General features: G+C 32.9%; 1 protein-coding gene across 6 annotated transcripts in view; it reads right to left on the reverse strand.

Moving 5' to 3' along the window:
- The window catches only part of PTPRK (protein tyrosine phosphatase receptor type K), a 509148-nt gene that overhangs the window by 178477 nt on the left and 308283 nt on the right, over window positions 1-22388 (reverse strand). For all 6 annotated transcript variants that reach the window (XM_069488870.1, XM_069488869.1, XM_069488867.1 and 3 more), the window contains one exon: window positions 20389-20682. In XM_069488870.1, the coding sequence (XP_069344971.1) occupies window positions 20389-20682 (294 nt within the window). The remainder of the gene's footprint in view (window positions 1-20388; window positions 20683-22388) is intronic.

The following is a 22388-nucleotide window of genomic DNA, read 5'->3' on the forward strand; positions in this document are numbered from 1 at the left end:
GGAGATAACAATTGAGTGGCTACAATTCACTAAGAAGGAAATGTAAACAGCCAACAAACAAATGGTATGTTGGAGAACTGAATAATTAGGTAAAGAGTTAAAATAAATATAAATTAAAAATTTTACACTCAGTTTCAGTTTTATACTCAAACTGCCAAAAGTTAAAGTCTAACGATATAAAATGCTAGTCAAAAGTGTAGAAACTGGGATTCTGATAATTGATGATGAGGAGAGTAACAAATATGGCTCCATGGACTGTAATTTGACAATTTCTAGTAAAAGTGAAAATGGAACATTATTGTTCCAATTTTATTCATATACCACAAAAATATGTTTTAAAAAACACATACATGGTTCATAACAGCATTGTGTTTGGAAAAAACACTGGAAATAATTTAAATGGCCATCAATAAGGGAATGATGCACAAACGGTAAGTCACAGAGTAGGATGTGTTTTCAGCCATAAAACTAATAAACTAGATTTATATGTTTTTATATGAATATTTAAAAAATTAAAAAGAAAAGGATATTTTATATATTTAATATATTCCCCCAAATCCTTCAATTCATTCCATTTTTCAAAACAATCTACTAGAAAATATCCAGTCAAAAGGGATATATCAAATAAAGGACTCAAGGGTGGCTAGATCATGGTAAAATGACTAGTTGTAAAGCACTTAAACACGAAACTAGGATAACAGAGTAGAGAGACTGGTTGTAAGGACTTAAACGTGAAACTAGAATAAGAGAGTAGAGGGAATTACGGCTACTAAATAGAAGATAAATATTATATAATATAATACAATAGTGCACCTAATACATTACTGATTATTAAATAAGTGGAAGTGAACGAGGTCGTTCCTATTTATAGAAGTAAAAAAAGTATCATCAAAAGTAAAAACTGAATTTCAAAACAATCATATTCAGCTCCAAATAGTCTTCACAATCCACTTTTTTTTTTTTTTGAGACAGAGTCTCACTCTGTTGCCCAGGCTAGAGTGAGTGCCGTGGCGTCAGCCTAGCTCACAGCAACCTCAAACTCCTGAGCTCAAGCAATCCTCCTGTCTCAGCCTCCCGAGTAGCTGGGACTACAGGCATGCACCACCATGCCCGGCTAATTTTTTCTATATATATTTTTAGCTGTCCATATAATTTCTTTCTATTTTTAGTAGAGATGGGGTCTCGCTCTTGCTCAGGCTGGTCTCGAACTCCTGAGCTCCAACAATCCGCCCACCTCGGCCTCCCAGAGTGCTAGGATTACAGGCGTGAGCCACCGCGCCCGGCCTACAATCCACTTTTTACAATTTTTTTTGATCTTTAAAATATACCTGACCTCACTAGATAGTTTCCCCATATTATAATAAATATTATAGTCCTCCATATAAATTTTATAGTTGCAATTTTACATATGTTTGCATGGATTCATATCTCCTGTATTTTCTATGTGTGAAGATTATGCTAAAATTGCTATCAAATCACCCAAGATTTTGGTCTATGGCATTAAAAAAACATAAATCAAGGAAGAAAGAATGAAATGACAGACACACTTGCAATGGAAATATTTTCCATAGCTGGCAGTAATTGTTTCAGTTTTACCTTAGTTTCCTATTTTGTTACATGAAAAATAAATAAGTTTTGTTAAGAACTAGTACATATGGAATATATTTTGTACATTTATTTTATCCAACCCTTAACTGTTCTCTTTTTCGACTTTATACACATAGACTTGCATATACAAAGTATGGAATGAAGTTCACCATAAGTTAATGTTGTTTTTTTTTCCTTTTATGATAGAATTTTTCATTAATTTTTCCTTTTTTCCTTCTTTTTAGGTGGGGGGGAAGGGAAATATTCTATTGTCTTATGAGTAGATCACAGTTTTTGTGAGTCTGATATATATGGTATATTATTTTTATATATTCTTGATTAATATATATGTGATATATATAAAGTAATAAAAAAGTAGATACAAATGTACATATAATTAGGAATGGAAAAATCACCAAGCTTTTCATAACCAGTAAGATGATTTTGTTCTTCACTGCCTTCACTAACACAAACTTTCAAATATATCTCTGCCTGAATAAAATCAGTAATAAATGTACCATAAATTCATAGGGTACTGTGAATGAATATTCAAGTATTTATGAAAAATTAATGAAATTAAAACCTAATCAATGCTCTTTGTGAAAGTTTATATCATAGAACAATTGTAGTTTAATAATTAAATGAAAGATGATAGAAAAGTAAAACATATGTAAAAAATGTTTAAAACTGTTTAAAAATAGCATGGGCTATTTATCAAAATTCTGCATAATAGATGAATTTCTAAATTTAGTTCTCAGTTATAAGAGTATTTCTTCTAGATATACGTAAGGATAAAGTTACTAAAACTCTGACCAGGAAGTGTTTCCCTTGGCTTTAATATTAACTGTTCATAGGAGACTTAGCTTTTAGAAAATCAATTTGCTCATAGCCTTAAGACAAAATAATTTGGTAGCAACAAAGAGCAAAGAGATATTCACAAGGATCGCCTGAAGGCTATGCATTACAGACGTTCCTCTGGACAGGCTCCACTTTATCCTTGAATCAAGCCCGAGCCCCACATAAGATATTTTTTTCATAGCCTCAGAATGTTTATTTCTGATTTACTTTATCTTATGAAAACTATAACCTCTGTGGATTTATAGCATGGATTTTGGAGTCAGATTTATTTGGATTCACATCCTAGCTCAACCAGTTACTAATTGTGTCATCTCAGGAAAGACACTTAACTTTTCTGAGATTCTGTTTCTGCAAATTTAAAATATAATATCACCATGACCTTTGCAGGGTCACTGTAATAATTAAATAAGATCATAGGCCAGGCGGAGTGGCTCACGCCTGTAATCCTAGCACTCTGGGCGGCCTAGGCGGGAGGAACACTTGAGGTCAGAAGTTTGAGAGCAGCCTGAGCAAAAGCAAGACCCTGTCTCTACCAAAACTAGAAAAAAATTAGCCAGGCATGGTGGCACGCACCTGTAGTCTCAGCTACTTGGGAGGCTGAGGCAGGAGGGTTGCTTGAGCCCAGGAGCTGGAGGTTGCAGTGAGCTAGGCTGAAACCACTGCACCCTAGCCTGGGTGACAGAGTGAGACTCTGTCTCAATAAAAAAAAAAAAAAAAAAAAGAAAAAAAATTCATGTCAAATACTGAGCACAGTTTTTAGAATATTATGAGTGATTGATAAATAAAAGCTATTTATTATAAATAATACCAATGTTATTAATTGATTCAGATTTTGCTTTTATGACTAGTAAATTCCAAACCAAATCTGTGGTCTCCTCTAATAACATAAGACTCTATGGTATAAATTTTGGTTTATTCTCTTTATCCCGAGTTTATTTTTTTTACCCTTTGTGTCACTTTTCCCCCTACATTACTCATGAATTCAGTATTCTTCTGGTAAATCTTTTGTGTTCTAGTAAATGACCTCCAATTCATCTTAAAATTAGGAAGGATGTAAATAGCACATATATTTCCATGCAAATATGTAAATAAAGGCTATTTGAATAACACTTTATAATCTGTAAATCAATATTGATACTATGTTTTCTATTACCTAAGACCCCCTGAGTTATTGTATCATCAGGAAACAACTAGGAATAAAGTATTTGCACTTCTGAATAAAATATGCAACTTCCTCCAAAACTTTTTTGTAATCAGTCCAGTGCTTTACTTGAGACATAGCCTGTGCTATGCCTTATACATAAATATAAATGAAAAACTCACCCCAACACAGAAAACTATTACAACTTGATTGGTGAGGAAGCAAAATATCATAGCCAGGAAAAAATAATCCAATTTTAATAGTAAAGATTACATTAACAAAGTGTTTGCTGGCAATTACTCTAAACAAACAAAATAAATCTTAAACATATAAATTTATATTAAAAATTATCCCAGAACTTTAAAAGTTAATTGCATTAATATTTGCCATGAGAAAGTCTGTGATAACTCATTTCTAAATTGAACAAAAAGCATATATACAATTATTTTCTTAAATGTTATTCTAGTGTCTTTTTTCACCCAAGTTATTTTGGCATTGACTTTGCTTAATGTCAATTCAGTATTTCCACATGACCTGCCCCATCAAGCAGAGTTCAATTACACTTTGCATTACTTTGCAATTTGGTTGCAATTCAAAGCAATACGGGTCATACCGCTAGGTGAGTTACAGAAAAATTTCTTACAAAGGAATAATTCCCAAATAATTTTAAGTTAAACTGCATTTCCATGCAGTCCAACTGCAGTGCAACTCTCTGTCACTAAGTCCTCTTGTAGGGGAGATTTAAAAGCTTGATGGACATTTCAAAAAGTTGATTCTTGCAATTTATCATGTTGTACTTACTAATAATGTTCCCATCACACAACTGATAATTCACTTTCTTTATATTACTTCTATTTATATGCCTTTCCCAAATTCAATTTAAGACTGATTCTACCCCCTGTACTCGACCTACTATTTTACTGATTTAAGTAAAGACATGTCAAAGCACTTACTGTCACCAACAACCTACGTTTAAATAACAACTTAACTGAGTTCTAGTCTGAGGCCCAATATTTTCAGTTTTGAAAAACTTTAAAAATCTTATTTTAAAAACAATATTCTATAAGCAGAGCAAAAATAAGATATTTGAAATCTGAAAACAGAAAATGGCACTCAGAAGTTAAAATCCCCACCAAACAAAGTCATTGGAATGAAAATACTTCTGGATGAATAGAAAATGCCAGAAAATACGTTCTCACAAAATCTTAGGAAGTAAATTGTGTGACATCTACCAAATAAATAGCAGCTCAATTTAATTCTCTCAAGCATTTTTGATTGAAATGAAAGTGAAAAAGGATTTTGCTCAAAATAAAAACAGCCCTAAGTGTTGGCGAGGTAGTAAATAAAAGGAAACCCTTGTACACTGTTGGTGGTAAAGTAAATTGGTAAGCCTTTATAGAAAACAGTACGGATGCTCCACAAAAAAAAAGAAAAAAAAATTAAATATAGAACTACTAAATGACCCAGAAATCCCTCTAGTAGAGTATATATCCAAAAGAAATGAAATCAGCACCTCATGGACATATCTGTGTTCCCATGTTCACTGCAGCATTATTCACAATAACTAAGATATGGAAACGACCTAAGTGTCCATCAACGGATGAATGGATAAAGAAATGGTGATATATATACACATACACACATATATAAATATACACACACACGCATACATGGATGTGTATATGTACATATATGTGTGATGTATGCATATATGCACACGTGTGTGTATGTATATATATTATTCTGCCCTTATAAAGAAGATCCTGCCATTTTCAACATCATCAGGGAAACTGGAGGACACCATGCTAAGTGAAATAAGTGAAACAGAAAACACTGTATGATCTCACTTATATATGGAATTTTTAAGAAAAATCAAATAGGCCACTGTGGCTTGTGCCTGTAATCCTAGCACTTTGAGAGGCCAAAGCAGGAGGATCGCTTGAGCCAGGAGGTGGAGACCAGCCTGCGCAACATAGTGAGACCCCGCCTCTACAAAAAATAGAAAAATTCACCCGTGCAAGGTGGTGTGGTCCTTGGAGTCCCAGCTACTCTAGAGGCTGAGGCAGGAGGATCGCTTAAGCCCAGGAGTTTGAGGTTGCAGTGAGCTATGATGATGCCACTGTACTCTAGCCAGGGCCACAGAGCAAGACCCTGTCTCTATGGAAAAAAATAAAAAAGAAAGAAAGAAAAGAAAGAAGGAAAGAAAAAGTCAAATAAATTAAATAGAAACAGAGTAGAAGAGGGGCTACCAGTTGCAGGGGATATTACCCATAAAATTATTTCCTGATATCATTCAGGGTATTTTTTATTATTATTGTTTCATCATTCTCTCTTATCCTCCCAATATGAATAGGTATTATGTTCACGCTTTGAATTAAATACATATAATTTTAAATACATATAATTTTAATGGCTGCAAAATATTTAACATATAGATATGATATAATTCATAAAACCATTTCTTTATTGTTGAGCATTTAGTTTCTTTCCAATTCCCACTAATGTAAACAACATTTTAAAATTGTGTGTGCATTATTTTAAGGCCCATATCATAGTGGAGACAAAGAATATACACAATTGAATAATAAACACCATGCACCTTCCAGAACAATATGGGAGAATGTCCTTTACTTTTGACTTGACAAAAAAAATAAATTAATGGTGACAAAATAAATGCTGATATCTTAAATTTGAATAAATATTTTCAAATTGTAGTAGGCATCTTCCTTTTGTTGTAATTGCGTTTTTACTCAAACTTTATTTAAATTAGACCGTAAACAAATTTTAATAATGGTAGTATGGATGTCTTAAAATATTAGGTCAGCTATCATAAGTAAAATTTTAATTAACACAAAGCCTAATTATAAATTTCATGCAATAGACACTATAAAATAGACTAATGCAGATCCTGAATACTGCCTGTAAGAGCACGTGAGTATTGGGGATCAGTTAATCTGCCCTGTAGGTCACAAATAAGCGACTGAGACAATACCTACATCTTTGTATCTATATCTAGACTTAATTTATAACTATCCATATCTACATTGGTAACTATTTCTATGCTTTTACGCAGCACAGCCTGCTGCTGGGACAGCATGATGAAGAGAGTGAAGATATGGGTAATTCCCTTACAATCTTATTTAGGGGGTTAAAAAAAAACTATTGATTTGAGTCTACATTTTCTAAAGATACCTTCTAAATGAATCATTTTATTTAAAATACAAACAGATATCACATGGCATATTAATTTACCTGAGAAATGACCTCTTTCTCAGAAGTGCCATTTTAAGAGTTAGCACTGAAAATTCATGGGTCATCTTTTAAAGTAACAATGTTTTTACTTTTCATTTTGTCCCTATGACAGATGTAGATGTTGTTACTAAAGAAGAAAAAATTGAAAACACAACTACTTCCCAACCGGGCATGATTGCCAGGGACATTTAAGGAGTACAAAACTTATAACTATTAAATCGTAAAAGCAAAAAGGCAAAATGTTCATATTTCACACCAACTGACAGATTATGCATGACTTTAAGAAGCTAGGGTTATAGACACTGCACAACTACTCTTTTTAAAAATTGAGCCCGAATAAGCAAGCAAAAAAGTATGTTAACCCCTTAGATTGTACACTGATGCATGTGGACACACATGTACATCCACAACTGAGAAATTAATACAACAAAAAAGCAAATTACACATTTCCATGAAAAGCTTCCATCAGTTTCACTGTAAGGCATTTCCCCGAAAAATGATGTAGCTTATAAAGAAATAAGGAAGTAACATGAATCTGAACTCATGGAAGGAGTGAGGGTAGGGTTGGATAGGGAGAGGAGAGAGAAATGGAAAGAAAAAGACAGACCTCAAGTAAAATTTTACTTTCCTCAATACAGTGAATCTAAAGTCATTTCAGCCAGCATGTCTCAATCTACTTATCCATCAACTAGGTTTGAGTGACAAAAATTCTCCAAGCCAGAAGTGATGCAGTATTTGTCAAAAAGATTGAAATCCACTTTCATATTAATACAAAAAAACGACAGTTCATGATTGTTGCCACAGGCATGAGGTTGTTTAGGGGACAATGTGAGCACCTTAACAGTAGGTAGTAATGGAAAGGATCTAACTCTCTTTTTTCCTTTCAAGGCAAACACTTGTAATATGCCTTGTTATACTGCCAAACCATTTCTCACTCCAGACTCCTTAAATACCACCTGTCCACACTGAGAATATATTTTTAACTGAAGACATATGCAATATTCCCTGCTAAAAAATACAATATAACAAATGGTTTACTAGCTCCATGAAAATTAAAATATTATGTATTGTTTGTAATGTGGGAGCAGCTCTGTTTTGCTGTTTTGTTGCACGCAGGTACTCATTTATTTCTCTATTATTCAGAGACTTCTTATAATCTGTATATTAAAGGGCTGTAATTATACCCTTGTTTTTTAGAAGAATATTTTTAATTCTGAAAGAATTTCATTAGATCAATTCTTATTCTTATCAAAATTTAAGATAAAAGTCACATTACCCCATTTGAACTTTATTGTTACAAGTATATGTGTACATGTTTGTGTCAAAAACATATTTCCACAAAAATAGCAGATTTCCAAATTTGACTCTTCCTTTTAGAGCGAATTTCATAATTGAGGCAATATGAACCTACGTTCTTCAAAGATAATGAAAGGACTGATCCACCAATTTTAGAATATGTTTTGAGAATCTTTTTATTAAAATTGTATACAAATAAATAACTGATTTGACTAAGCATAGCTTTAAAAAAAGGGCTTGCCATGTGAAAAAATTATAAAAATATTGTAACTGAGAGAAAAAGACTGGCTAATAAAAGTAGAAATCAAATTAACCCACAGCCAGTATAATTAGCATCATACTCAAAGACCAGGGCAGCTTAAGGAATGAATAACTAAAAATTTTCCCTATCTTTGTTTTAATACTAGGCAACTGTAGAGTCATTTCCTTAAGATGATATTTGTTCTTAATAAAATAACTCAGTCTTGCTGACCTACTTTTTAGTTTATAAAAACATTCCACTAAAACCTGAAAGAGTAAAAACACTTACTTTCTGCTCTTCAACTGAAAAAGAGATAGTGCTTTATTCCCCCTGCTCTAATGGAAATCCTGGGAAAGTCTAAATATTTAAGTTTGTCCTACAGAGCCTTGTGACTTGAGGGTGTAAAGAATCAGACTAATTATTTTCATTAGTTCATTATCAAAGCACTCAAGTGTAGAACTTGATGCAAAGTTTAAAAATAAGTTGTTATAACTGGAAGTTCTAGTAAGGTATCAATACGACAGTGCGTCTGATACCAGTATCCAAAAAACATGGGCACAGCAAGCAGCCCTGCTATTAAACATGGGTACATATGCTGAGGCCCCTCTCCCACCACCCTGTGGACGCCCCTGAAGGGCGCATGTGCAGCGTAAGAGCACGGTGGATCTTTGAGGGAAGGGACAATGGGAGGTAGAAGATAAAATGGGAAAGAAGATAGAAGTACGCTCACAGCTTATTTCTAAATATGCCTAGAAAAAAAAAATAAAAAAAATAAAAAATAAATATGCTTAGGATTGGCAGGTGAAAACCAACACTAAACTGTATTTTGAATTTTCCTTTAGCCTAATGCTCAAAGCTGCCCACGATGGGAAACACTTAAAATACAGCTATAGATGTTCACATTCTACAAATTGATCACTCTTTATAAATCATATATTGACCAAGTGTAATTTATTTGTAAACACAGAACCACCTGCTGTATATTTTTAAATAGTTTCTATATAAAATTATTAATACTTTCTGTCCTTGAGCAGGGAGAAATCAGAATAGTTCATGCAATAAGATACTGATACAAACAGTATAATTTCCCCTAAAAAATGAGTATAATTTTTGAAAATGTGGTTGAAACAAGCTTACTTCAATTTAAAATCCAAGGAAATTATAGTGTACTCGTGACTCACACACCAGGAATGAAATGGTGAGGACACTCAAGTCTGTATGTCCTGCTCTCTGCCCTCTCTAATTCCTACCCAATATCTCATTTCTAAAAATAAGCACAGAGATTTTCCTTCTAAAACTTTCCCCAATGTTTTACCCCTTCAAGTTAAAACCTGTCACTATCCTTTAATTTTCTAAGCCAGAATTCACTTCCATTGTGTCACCAAATTCTACTGATTGCACCCTATCAAATCTCTTTCAATCCTGCCTTCTCATTGGAATTCTTATCTCTACTGCCTCAGTTCAAGCACTGATCAATTTTTGCTTAGACTGAAGTAGCAGCCTTCTAATCTCCCTGAAATCTCCTTTCAATCCTTTTCCTAAACTACCACTAGAAAAATATTTCTGAAAAACAAATCATTGTAAACATTCGAATCAAAAATTGAAACAATTCATTCCTTAAAAAATCATTCCCTTACATAAAATATTTTAATGTATTAACTAAAGAATTAAGATGAACTGATGGATGAACAAAAAGATGAACAGGTGGATAAATAGGAGATACAGCAAATATAGGAAAAGGTAAATTATAGTGATGGATATATAAGTATTTATTGAATAAATCCTTCAGATTTTCTGCATGTTTACAGTTTTTAAAATATCAAAGAAACATTATCTTTTTCTAATGTAGTAATGGCTAATATTTACTGTGGGCTTCTTCTGTGTCATAAGCAGTGCTAAGCAAGCACTTTGCATGAATCATCTCCATTGGTGTAAAGAAAAATGTTTAATATTTTAAACATGTTTTTGGCTCTCTGAGAAAAGAGCGTAGGGAGGGGAGAAAAAAAGCTCTGATTTGTAGCATTTGCCAATTTCCAAGCTGAAATACTGTCATTACAGTTTTAAGCTTTCCCTCTCAAAAAACTGGGAAGAGATGAGCATTAGATTATATAGTATCTCCAATGTACACATAAAATAGGCATAAATAGCCTCAGAACAGAGATAATGGTGTAATATATTAAAATAATTAGAACTCTGAGGTACATAAACTTTTTAAATATGACTAATATACTTATAAATTTTATCACTCATTTCTTAATAATCATTTAACAAACAGCTGGCAAAATTCCTAAAAATTTAATAAATTGATGCTTAGCTTTAGCACATCACTGATTAGCTCACCAATATTATATTGGGCAGGTTTGTTTATTGATTCTTCTTTTACAGATGAAGAGACGAAACACTAGGGAGCCTAAGTTACTTGCCCGTTAGTAAGTATTAAGGCCATATTTGAACCTAGAGTTTACTGGCTCTCAACCTTAATTCATAACTACTGATTCTCCTGATCTGCTGATTAATGAAATTCTACTGACAATTCATGGCTCCTTTGTGCTCTCACAGAGCCTAAAAGCACATCTACTGTATCGCTTATTGGTTTAATTATTTACCTACATATCTATCTTCTAACCTTTCTAGGTGGCTCAGCACAGACATGCATTCTAGCAGCCTCAATTTGTATCTGAGAGTTTATACAAGTACCTGGCACATAGCAAGTACTCAGTACATGTGAGCTACTATGATCATGATCCTCTAGACATTGAGTGGCTGGAGAGCAGAGACTTCATCTTAGAGTACCCGGCACTTGAGACAGTGTCTGGCATACGGGAGACATCCATGTAAGAGAAAACAAATGATAGTTTTGGTTTTCTCATCCAGTAACTGTTTGATATTGATCAAATCACTTTACTATTGAGTCTAAGTGCCCAGAATCATGATTAATAGGGGAGTTGGACTCGATTAATTATAAAGTACTTTCTTGTACTAAAATCGTGTGACTGGCCTTGCTGGTGTAAGTAAAGTGCATTGACAGAATACTTTGAGAAAGTACTTGACTAGTATTTGTCAAGAACTTCTTAGTCATACAGATAAAATATATATGCATGATCCTTCTTGCAGCATTTAGAATAGTCAATTATTGGAGTTAGTCCAAACTTTCAGTAATAGGAAAATGGTTAAATAAATTCAAGTACATGTATCCAATAGAATATTAACCAATCATTAAAGATGAGGGTGAGAATGTCCTACAGAAACACAAATAATGGGTTCACATGTTAGCAATTAAAATAAGCAGAATATAAAATTGTATTAATATATACCTTATACTTGTAACTTAAAACCCCCACAGGCATAGGGAAAAAGAATGCACTGACAAAAATGAGAATAGTTTTATAAACACTGTAGAATTAGTGTTTTTAAAAATTCTGTTTGCAAAATTTGGTGTATTGTTTTATTATGTATAGTTTATAATAACAATATGGATATAGGAATTCTGTGCAGTCTTTATAGAATTTGGGGCTTCCAGCAAGGGAGTTCCAAAGAAATCAAGCTTAGGGACAGTTAGTTCAGCCCTGTCACATTTTCTCCACCTAAGCAGAGTGGAACTGGTTGTTTTAGAGGGCAGGCATATGCAAGGTGCAGAATTTGCTAGAGGAAAGAGATAAAGAAGCAGGAGAGGGGACTCTGGAACAATGACTCTGCTTTAGTGTTCCTCATTAATGTAATTTTTAAAGTGGTGTCCAAATTTGTAATCACTCGTAAAAGGGGAGTGCATATATATACACACATATATATGTGCTTTCATATATATGCTTATATATATGTTTGCATATGGTTTCATATATATATGCTTTCATTCATATATATATATATATATATATATATATATATATATAAAAGCCCTGTTTTGGGAATAATGTATTATAGGTTCACATGTAACAGTAGTATAAAAAATACGAAATGTAGTATATCTAGTGAGGTAGATATAACAAGAAAGAATACAGCACCTGTTTAAAATAAAATAATTTAAGTAACAGGTAAAAATAAACTTTTTTCTGATTGCTTATTATTCTTTTGTTGCAAAGAGTGATTATATGCAGGTGGGAAATAAGTCAAAGAATGAAAGATGAGTTATTTAAACTCAACTTCACTGAGATGATTTAGCTGAGACAATTAAAATGGACATCACTCAATGATTTCTAGACCATATCATATGTAGTGACAGCTGAATTTGCACAGATTTTGCTTAGGGTGACAAGAAAGGCACGAGTTTCTGCCCTTTGAAGTTCATTTTCTATTGGGTTCACAAAGTAAGACTATAATTTACAAGACTAGAGATTAGAATTCACTCGTTATCTCTTTCCTTTGAATAGGCTTTTCTCCCCCTCTATAGTTTATATACAAGTTGGCGGAGAGAAAAGAAGATGGAAGAGTCATCCTTACAGTAATTATTAGCTATAGTAAGGCCATATGTTGTACGAAGACAGTGAAGAACAGAAAGTGAAATCCTAACCTGAGGATAGGTTAGGATTCCATGTTTAGTTAGGTAAGAGTCAAATTAAATGATGAAATAATGAGATACATACATATAATGGCATTTTTTCCCCTCTGGAAATTACACGGAGTGAGCAATACTCCCTCAAAATGCTAATTATAGTATTTTTATATGTAGCTAGAATTGGTGTGGGTGAGTTCCAGAAATAATCATAGAGCTGTCCTCCCCACAACCTCTATGAAGAAGAGGTGACTACAATTTTTATTTTTTTGGCAGAGCTTGATTTAGCATTTTCTTACGGATTCCAAAGCAAAGGAAACAAATTATAATTCAAAAAAGGACATAACATGGAGTGAGAATTAAAAGGTGGAAGTAGACTCTCTGGGTAAAGAGGAAGAAAATCAAGAGCAAGTCTACAGGACGACCCCAATGGCACCATCCAAGACAGGGCTGAAGCTCATAGGCTGGGTGTCCTGAACTCACCTTCATCACTAACACATCCCTTAGAGTTTCATATCTGGATCCGTATCTTTTTAATTCTACCTAGGTCATTTTCTTCATCAGCCACTCCTTTGTTATTAACACATAAAACATTATTAATATATCATTTTATTTTTAAAGCCATTTCTAGTTCCTGGTATCAAATAAAAGACCCAGGACTTGAGGGGAAATACAGAACATTGAGACTGATGTTGTTATTCAAATCATTTCTACCTGTAGCTTTATTGTTCTACCCGAAATTCAACAAAAACAAATGAAGCCAATAAAAAGAGTACTTAATGATACAGTTAACAGACTCAGCATGTGGTAAAGTACTATGAATAAATACAGTGTCATTTTCACTGGTTACTAAATGCTTTTCACCAACAAAGTTAGATGACACAGTTTAAACTGAAAACAACCCAAGACTATTAGTAAAGTTAATTACATTGCTGCTGCTGATACTACATATAAGAAAATGTGCCATGAATTGGGATGCACAATTAACTGTACATCCTGCTCTTGAGGTAAGAAACAAAAAAGGTGGTGGGCAAGATGAGTTCATATTTATTCAACTGTCATAACTCTAATGCTGGGAGCTTCTAGTATTATAGACCATTTGCACAGCATACAGAGGTTGATCACCTTAGTAGTAGTTGGTCAGGCTGTCTCTCTCAATTTCCATGGAAATTTAGAGTAACATTTCTATAATCTATGAACCCCCAGGATTAAAAAAAAATTCTTTTTAATACCTCCATGTGTCCATATAGCCTACATATGGGGTAGAGAGGAAAGAGGGAAGGCAAATCATCGTTCCGGCAACTACTGGCTGGACACTGTTTTATGCATTATTTCACAGGTTAGGAATTAGGGATAAGGTTATGGGTCTATTCAACAGAAGCATTAATCCAACTCTGTTTAGAAAAGTTCAAAGTGCTTGGGAAAAGTTAATTTTGGGTCAGAAATTAACTTGCTGTTCTCTAAATTTCTGAAGTAGTTTGTATTTTTATATCATGTATTATGTTTATTATGGTTTTAACACTAAATGGTCGGTTTCTTAAGAGTGGTAATCCTGTCATTAATGTTGCATCATCTGCAGTCCTGGATATGGCAATGTGTACAACGTGGACCCTCAAGAAAATTTGTGAAAGAAATAAATGTGCCATCAAATACTCAGTATCTCTTGAACTTCTCTCCAACCTTTCACAATTTTCTCCTCTAAAATAATGCATTATACCATTTGGTTCATGTGTATTAATACTGGACAAGCCACATATTTGAAAAAGAAAAGTAATTCAAACAATAAAGTTAGGCCACTTATAAAATACCTTTAAAATCCCTATATTAAAATAAACCTTTTTGATTATCGGGAATGTTAATATTTTTCAGGAATTTATATATTTCCTGTTTCTGATTTGAAATGAGAAAGATGCTGTAGAGAAGATAAACGTATAAATATAAATAAAGTAAGCATGTTTTCGTGGTTTCTCAGGCCCTCATTCTTCCTGAGCTCCAACCCATCGTTCAGTGTGCGTCATAAAAACAACTGGATAACAGCTGGATCACGTTAGACCTAGCAGCAGCTTACCGGCCACGAGTGCAGAGTAAGCTAGCGATTCATGTATTTTCTGAACCCACAAAACATCAGCAATGTTTATAAGTGGGTTGAACTTGCGGTTCCCGCTGTTTTTAATCCCAGTCATATCACTTTTCATTTTACTCTTTGTTTATAGGTCTGTCCTGGTGATGACTAGGAGCTTAAGTGCAAGCCACTGGATGTACAATTCTGAAGACCTAGTGCTTAACCCAGTACTGTTAAAAAAAAAAAAAATAGCCAACAACAGTTATTTTTAATGAATAAATGTTTTTCAAATAGAAGTATTCTCTACAGAATCTGAAAAACAAAATCAAGTTATTACTCACTAAAAAGAAATCTAAAACACGATTTTTATTCTTGGCTTTCAAAGAAAATTGAAGAACTGTTTTCCATTACTTTTGCTATGGCTTTTTATCTTTAGTTTTCTTGAGGTCAATAATAATAGCATCACCTTTTAAAATTCTTGCTCAAAAGCAATAAAACAGGCACATAAAAATAATATATAAGAAGTTAATACATTTTAAAAAATTTTAAAGCAAGCATTGACATAAGCTTTCGATTTTAATCAAATAGTAAGTCATCCTTATACTGTTAAACCAAACCAATTCTTAGAAGAGTTGCTTATTTCGTTTTAACCTCTAGGCTGAGTGTCAATGGTAACTAGTCTTTGTGATAGGTAACTATCTTGGACCACAGGAAAAAATAATAATATATGGTACCATTTTGCTGATGAATCTATAGACAAAAAGCCAAAATTTAATTCCTCACCTTATGGTTTCTGGTATAAGCCTGAGTATTATTTTGTTTTTCCTTCCATTTTGAATTTAGGACAGAGAAAAATACATTTTTAGTAAATGTTTACATTTAAAATAAGATACTCTCCTGTTCACTGCTTCATAGATCTAAATGTTTCATTGAAAATTGCCAAGAGCACTGAACTTCAATATAGGAGTAGAGGGTAGTTTTCCCAACTGTGTAAATATATTATGTTCTGGACATTCTGAACTATTGACCTTCCCTATGAGGGAGATGCTGCTAAAATGACAGTTAATCATAAAGCAGTTTCACAATGGGTTACCCAGAAGGAGAAGGCAATTGAAAAGAGCAATTTTAACATACAATTGCCAAAGCATGCAACACAATTTCTGATGGCATATTTTATTTCCATTTAATAAGAGAAAGAAAAACTGTATTTTCCTACGTTCTATACCAGATGGTATACCCAAAGGAAATAGACACACAGAAAAAAAGCAAGCATATTTTCTCTGATTGTTCCTTGGAGTTTTTGATTTACTTCCCATTTAAGACAACTTCACATTTATACCTTTTTTAAAATTTATAAAATGCCTGAGGAAACATTATGTGCACAACAACATGGGTCAGAGTATAAACTCACAGTAAAATAATCATACCCCTCAGGTTCATAGAGAAGCATGAGGCACATGCAGGTGGCTTCAGCCACCAGAGGCTGTAATTACCACTTCTCCTAACTTGAGAGACCCTGAAGCAGGTAATTGTACTTACCAAATGATTTTAACATACTGTAGAAAGCAAGCAAAAAAATAGCTTTGGCAACCAGGCAGGACATTTTCAGAAAAAGATAAAGTAAAACACTTTTATACACTTCTTTAACTATTCAGAGTATTTAAAATGCAGCATATATTTGTAAGTTAAGCACTAATCAATTGCACTTTTAATAAAAGTGAAGTTGAAAATATTAACCCATGTGTTGTCAAAGAATAAGTTAGCCATGCAGATTCTATTTTAAAAAATGTACATGCCTACCAGATTTTACCTATTGTACTTTTATTTATTCATGCTATACTATTATAAGAGAAAAAAAATTACCTACGGTAGGAGTAGAATGAAAAAAGAATTAAGGCTTTTAAAGTACCACAACATGCAGTTGAGGTCCGGCTACTCAACTATCTCATATTAGAAAAATTACTATTTTTCTTCCTGAATCTTAAATTCACCAGCTACAAAAGTGGGATAATAATAATCTAACTCATAGAACTGGTGTGAAAATAAAATATCATGATAGATTCACCTCATATGCTGGTTCTAAAGTAGTATTCATCAATACTTGGCTATAAAAAAATCTTCACTTTCATTTGAAAATATAAAATGTGTTCATTAAAATACACGAGTAAAACCTTTCTACTGACTTGCTGAAAAATTATTGACAGATTCCTGGCAAATAAATAACATATTACTATTGCCAGAAATAAAATGGCAATGGCTTAAACACATTAAAATGGAATTTTTAAAATCGTAAATATTAACTAATTTACTCTTTGATTGGTACTTAATAGTTACAAAAATTGCTCTGTGATATACCAAAATAAAATGAGAATTCTGACTGGCAGAAAATAATCTTCATTCCTTCATTCCTCCATTTAATTTTCACTTAAAAGAAATTTATGTGAAATTGGTATCTCAAACACACATATAGCTAAGAAATATTTACACTTTTTTAAAGGCTTCCTGGTGGTCTAATATGTAGGGTATACTAAAATAACTACTTCAAAATAATCAATATTTATTAAATCAGATGATATTAATGGTAAAACTCTACAATTATAATGTGGACTACTCCCAGTCGTAATTAATATAGAATGGTTTATAGATCTAGTATTCAGAACCACTAATAAAACTAATATTCAGGCATGCAGAATAATATAGAATTATTAAAAGTATATGAGAACTACCTCCAAAAGTTATGTTTGGGGTCTCAAAGGTGTAGTTTCCCCAGATTATAAAGAATTTTTAGAGTTTTGAAAACTACTAAAAATCAGCTAATACCATAGTTAGCATAAATTGTGCTCTATTTTGTTGATATTGTTGCCCAGGCTGAGGCCAATAGTGGTACTGCTAAAGTCTAAAGGACCTTAAATTTGGGGAAAAGTAAATGGTTCTTTAAAAAGGGATAAATGGACATCATCAGTTAGTGAACACTATTTAGTTATATAACACTTATCAATTACATTTAATTTCTGCTTTTTAGAGATTGTTTAAAAATACAATATATGCTTTCATAAGCTTTCCCTTTTCTAGTAATAGAGCGAGATTAGTAGACATTCCTAATGAAGTGGTAACCATGTTTCTCTCAAATCTACAACATACTTGTAAATCTAGTCTATAAGAACCCCTGCTTAAATCCTGCAGATCCACCTCATGAGGATATTAATTAACTATAATAAATATGCACGACAAAGATTCATCACATGTGAAAGATGGTTTTAAAACAAACTTACCATAGTTGGAAGTAAAACTACAAACGACTGAACCTCATAGCATTTTATGCCACAAAGAGTATGCAAATTAAATATTTTTTAAGAAAAACAAATCGGATATAAAGACCAATATAATTCCAAAATGTCAAGGCATTTATAAGTTAGAAAGCAGATATATTATTTTTACTCTATCTCCTCTCACAAAGATATGGTTATACTCTGAATAAAATATTTCAAAGAACTTTATAGTCATATTTTTACTTACCACAATTCAATGTGCACTCAGAACATAAGCATTCAATTGGGATAAATCAATGTTCATTAATATTTTTTTACTCACTTATTACAGTATAACAAGCTTTAAAACACAATCTTATTTACTTGCAATCTCCATGGTTCTCATACCAGTGACTAATTTTGAATAATTCCCAAGTGAAAAACAAACTATGGCACAACAATACACTATGGGGTATTTATTACTAATTTTTTTAAAAACCATTTTTTATTAAAACAAAAAATAAAGCAGAAGAGATATTTAAAAGAAAGAAATTTGGGCAAAGGAAGTCAACAGGAAGACCACTGGAATAGCAAATTATTACTAGTTATTATTATTTACATGTACACTATAAAGATTACGTGTAGAAAAAAGGTAATTTAATTAGAAAACATATGTAGGCAATATCTTCAGTAAAATGGACTCCATTGTTCATCTTTTCACATTAGCATGGAATATTAATTTTGGAATAGAGAGGGAACTACTTTTCAGTTTCTAAATTGTTTCCTATTTAAATGATTTTTCTGACTAGTTGACAGTGTGGAGTCAACTTGGTCTCTTCCTCAGAAATTTTATTTCCTACCATAAAAACAATTTAGGTAGCATGACATCAAATGAAAAGATGTAGCTGGTACAGAATATTTGAAAAGCAAATTGTGAGATTTAGGCTGAGTCATGGAGATTTGCCCAACATCTTTTAAGTTAAACTGCCTTTCAACCACCAGGTGAATGTATGACAAAAATCAGTAAATCATTAGACTCTATCATCTAAATCTCAAACTAATGGTTATAAGCAGTTAAACTTCTCATTAGTGAATATCTTCCAATTGGTGCTATTAACATATAAAAATTGAGCTGGATTTAAAAATATTTAAATATTACAGTATAACAGGCAATTAAAATGCATTTTGTTTTGATTGTACATCAATACTCTTGGTGGGTAGCCCAGCAATATTGCAAATGATAAAAAGATGCTCAAGAAACAAAAGATATTTTATAGGCACTTAGATCTTCATAGACCTCACAGCTTTAGTTTTCAATTTTCAGATATTTCAATGTAATTCTTGAAAAGTATATAAGGGCTGTCTAGAAAGTATTCAGTCATGTAATATGAATAATTATGAAAAAATATGGCTAGATATGGCCTCTTTAAACTAAAAATTAAACTACTTTCAATAATAAATACTGCACTCAAATAACTTAAACTCTTTAATAGCTTTATAGCTTTTAATAAATAGCTAAAAATTGCTCCCATTATAACAACATAGTACAGTAAGAAGCCAGGATGTATTTATTTTTATTTCACTTTTTAGTCTTTGTGTTTTCTCCATAAACTTTTATTTCCAGCATTCTGTTTTAGTCACAGGAAGGACAATAACAGGGCCATAAAGATATAAGGAAAATCTCTGTGTATTCTACAGCTGGGTGTCAAGCTACTGAGCTAATCCTCAACAATGGGATTTTCTGAACAGAATACTTACCCTCACTAAGACCTTGCACAGAGTAACTTTTCCTATCCATTTTATACGAGATGGCCTCTTCACTGACTATAAGAAAATTATTGAGGAAGATAATTTCCTGGTAAAAAGGTGTTCAGTATTTGCTTGAACTGAAAATGTCTTTTTTTTCTAATTATAATTTCAAGCAATACCTATCAGAGATATTTAGACCAAGTACATACCGGGATCACCAAAATTACCATGCAAAAAAAGATTCCAGGTTCAAAATATTAGATTAATAATGGAAAAGCATTAATATTGCTTACAAATCAGTCAAATGATGACATAACCAATGTGATGATTTACGTAATTCTTGGAGCTCTTAGAACAGTGTGATGAATCATATACCAAATAATTAGAGCTTCTAATATTGCATGTATACGGTTTGTCTATGCTAGATTCCGTCACAAAGTAGAACGGCATGCTGTTCACTCTTACCTGCACATTTGGTCCTGGTGATCAGCGGAGGTCCTGGGAGTCCTGTTCCGCCTTCGCCAGGTCTTGTGAGTAGGACACGGATCTCATATTCAGTGTCTGGATCTAAATGCCATAATTTATAAGTTGGAGCATTGACTGCATGGGTTTCTGTCCAGGATCCTGATGTCATTCGGTACTCTACTTCTTTCAGGATAATGGGACCGTCACCGATGATCGAGTTGGCATTTAGTTGAATTAGCAAGTATGTAGGCCCAACACCAAGCAGCTGCGGAGGAGCGATGGGTCTTGGAGGTTCTAGAAAAGATGAGTGTGCACTCTAATTAGTGAAAAATCTAAAATGTTATAATACATAGATATATTGATGTCTCACAAAGCCTACATGCTTAATGGGCAATTTATATAGGAATACATGATAAATATTTAAAAGGAAACCAGGAGTATGAATGGTCTGACAACTGTACTTTTAAAAAGCAAATAATTTTGCTGATGGCATATGACCACTTTACCACAATTTTTCTTTTATTGAAAACATGTCTCTCTCCAGGAGGTAAACTTTTAAAGGCAGAGTAAACAAGGGAAATAGAAAATATTTAGAGATAGATAGCTAAGATTAGCTCTAATTACTCAACAGAGTAGAGTCGATCTTTGACATTTTATTTCATTCATGAAATATGGCCAAGTGGTATTTTTCTTATTCTTTTTGTTTTGCTTCCTTTGCCTTCAGAGTTCCAATAGACAAGAGTAGAAGGAAGGCATAGCAAAGCTGAACTCAGAAGCTGATGCTGGGTGCTGACCTGTTTCCACACACCCACCTCAATTTACATCTAGGCAAAAATCACAAATCACTATACATCACTGACCTTTGAGACTACTATGCGATAAGGCAAGGCATCAAATACTAAACTCAAATGTCAAAGGTATACTGCAAGTTAATTTTGGAAAGCTTAAGATATTTTTGCTTGAAAGAAACTTTGGGAAACATTTCATTGTTTAAATTTATAGAAGTGATGAATGATATAGCACTTTTTGTTCCTTAACGACAATGTAACTGAAATGAGGTATCGGATTTCATGAAAGATTCCACAGCTATAGCTTTCTTCATGTGGCTGTCCACAGGGAACACTAAGTCATGAAGTTTCCATTAGTACATTTTGATCAGGTGGGGTTTTCTTGGAATTTTTGAACACTTCTCACACTTCTCAAGAAAGTTAAAAGACTTTAAAGGAAAGTGTTAATCTGAATAAGTAGTAACTGCTCAAAAATTGATTTAAATATTTTTTTAAAAGTCAGAACAAATTACATAAAGGAAAACTATTAAATGCAACCACATAATGTTCTCACACTCCAACCCACTCCAGGTAGGGGTGGACTAGAGAAGACACAGATAAAGGGAAGTTAAGAACACACAACCAGTATCTTTCAAATTGGATTTTCTGTTTTAATGATAATGCATTGCATGGAAAAAGATACAATGCAAAAAAAAAGTCCACAAATAGGTTTTACCTTCTTATGCAGGTTTAAATGAAACAAGAATTTTCAGTTGCATCCTAGGATTTTCTTTTTAACCCCGATTGTATAACAGTGCAGTTTCTAGCTTAAAATCCTCTGAATTACAAACATCCATAACATAAGGGGTAAGACTAGCTTGCCTGGACCTCTGTTCAGGCTAACATTACTTTCAAGAATATTCCTTCAAAATTCATGACAAACATTTACTGAGTAGCTAACGAACTGCTGGAGTGATATCCCTATAATATTGTAGAGGAGACGTAGTAACAATAAACCAACAAATTCATTACTTTAAACAGAGAGTTATACAGGAAACAAACAGAATACTGTGATAAAGAATCACAGATGTAACACCATTTTTTTTTCCTATCCAAAATTCCTTGAAGAATATAATTTACTTCCTTCAAATAATCATAGCTCATTATGGCAATAGTTTTTAAACTAATTACCAGCAGAACTGTATGACCTTGTGATTCACTATATTCATGTTT

This window comes from Eulemur rufifrons, chromosome 15 (assembly GCF_041146395.1).
Source record: "Eulemur rufifrons isolate Redbay chromosome 15, OSU_ERuf_1, whole genome shotgun sequence".
NCBI classification, from domain to species: Eukaryota; Metazoa; Chordata; class Mammalia; order Primates; family Lemuridae; genus Eulemur; species Eulemur rufifrons.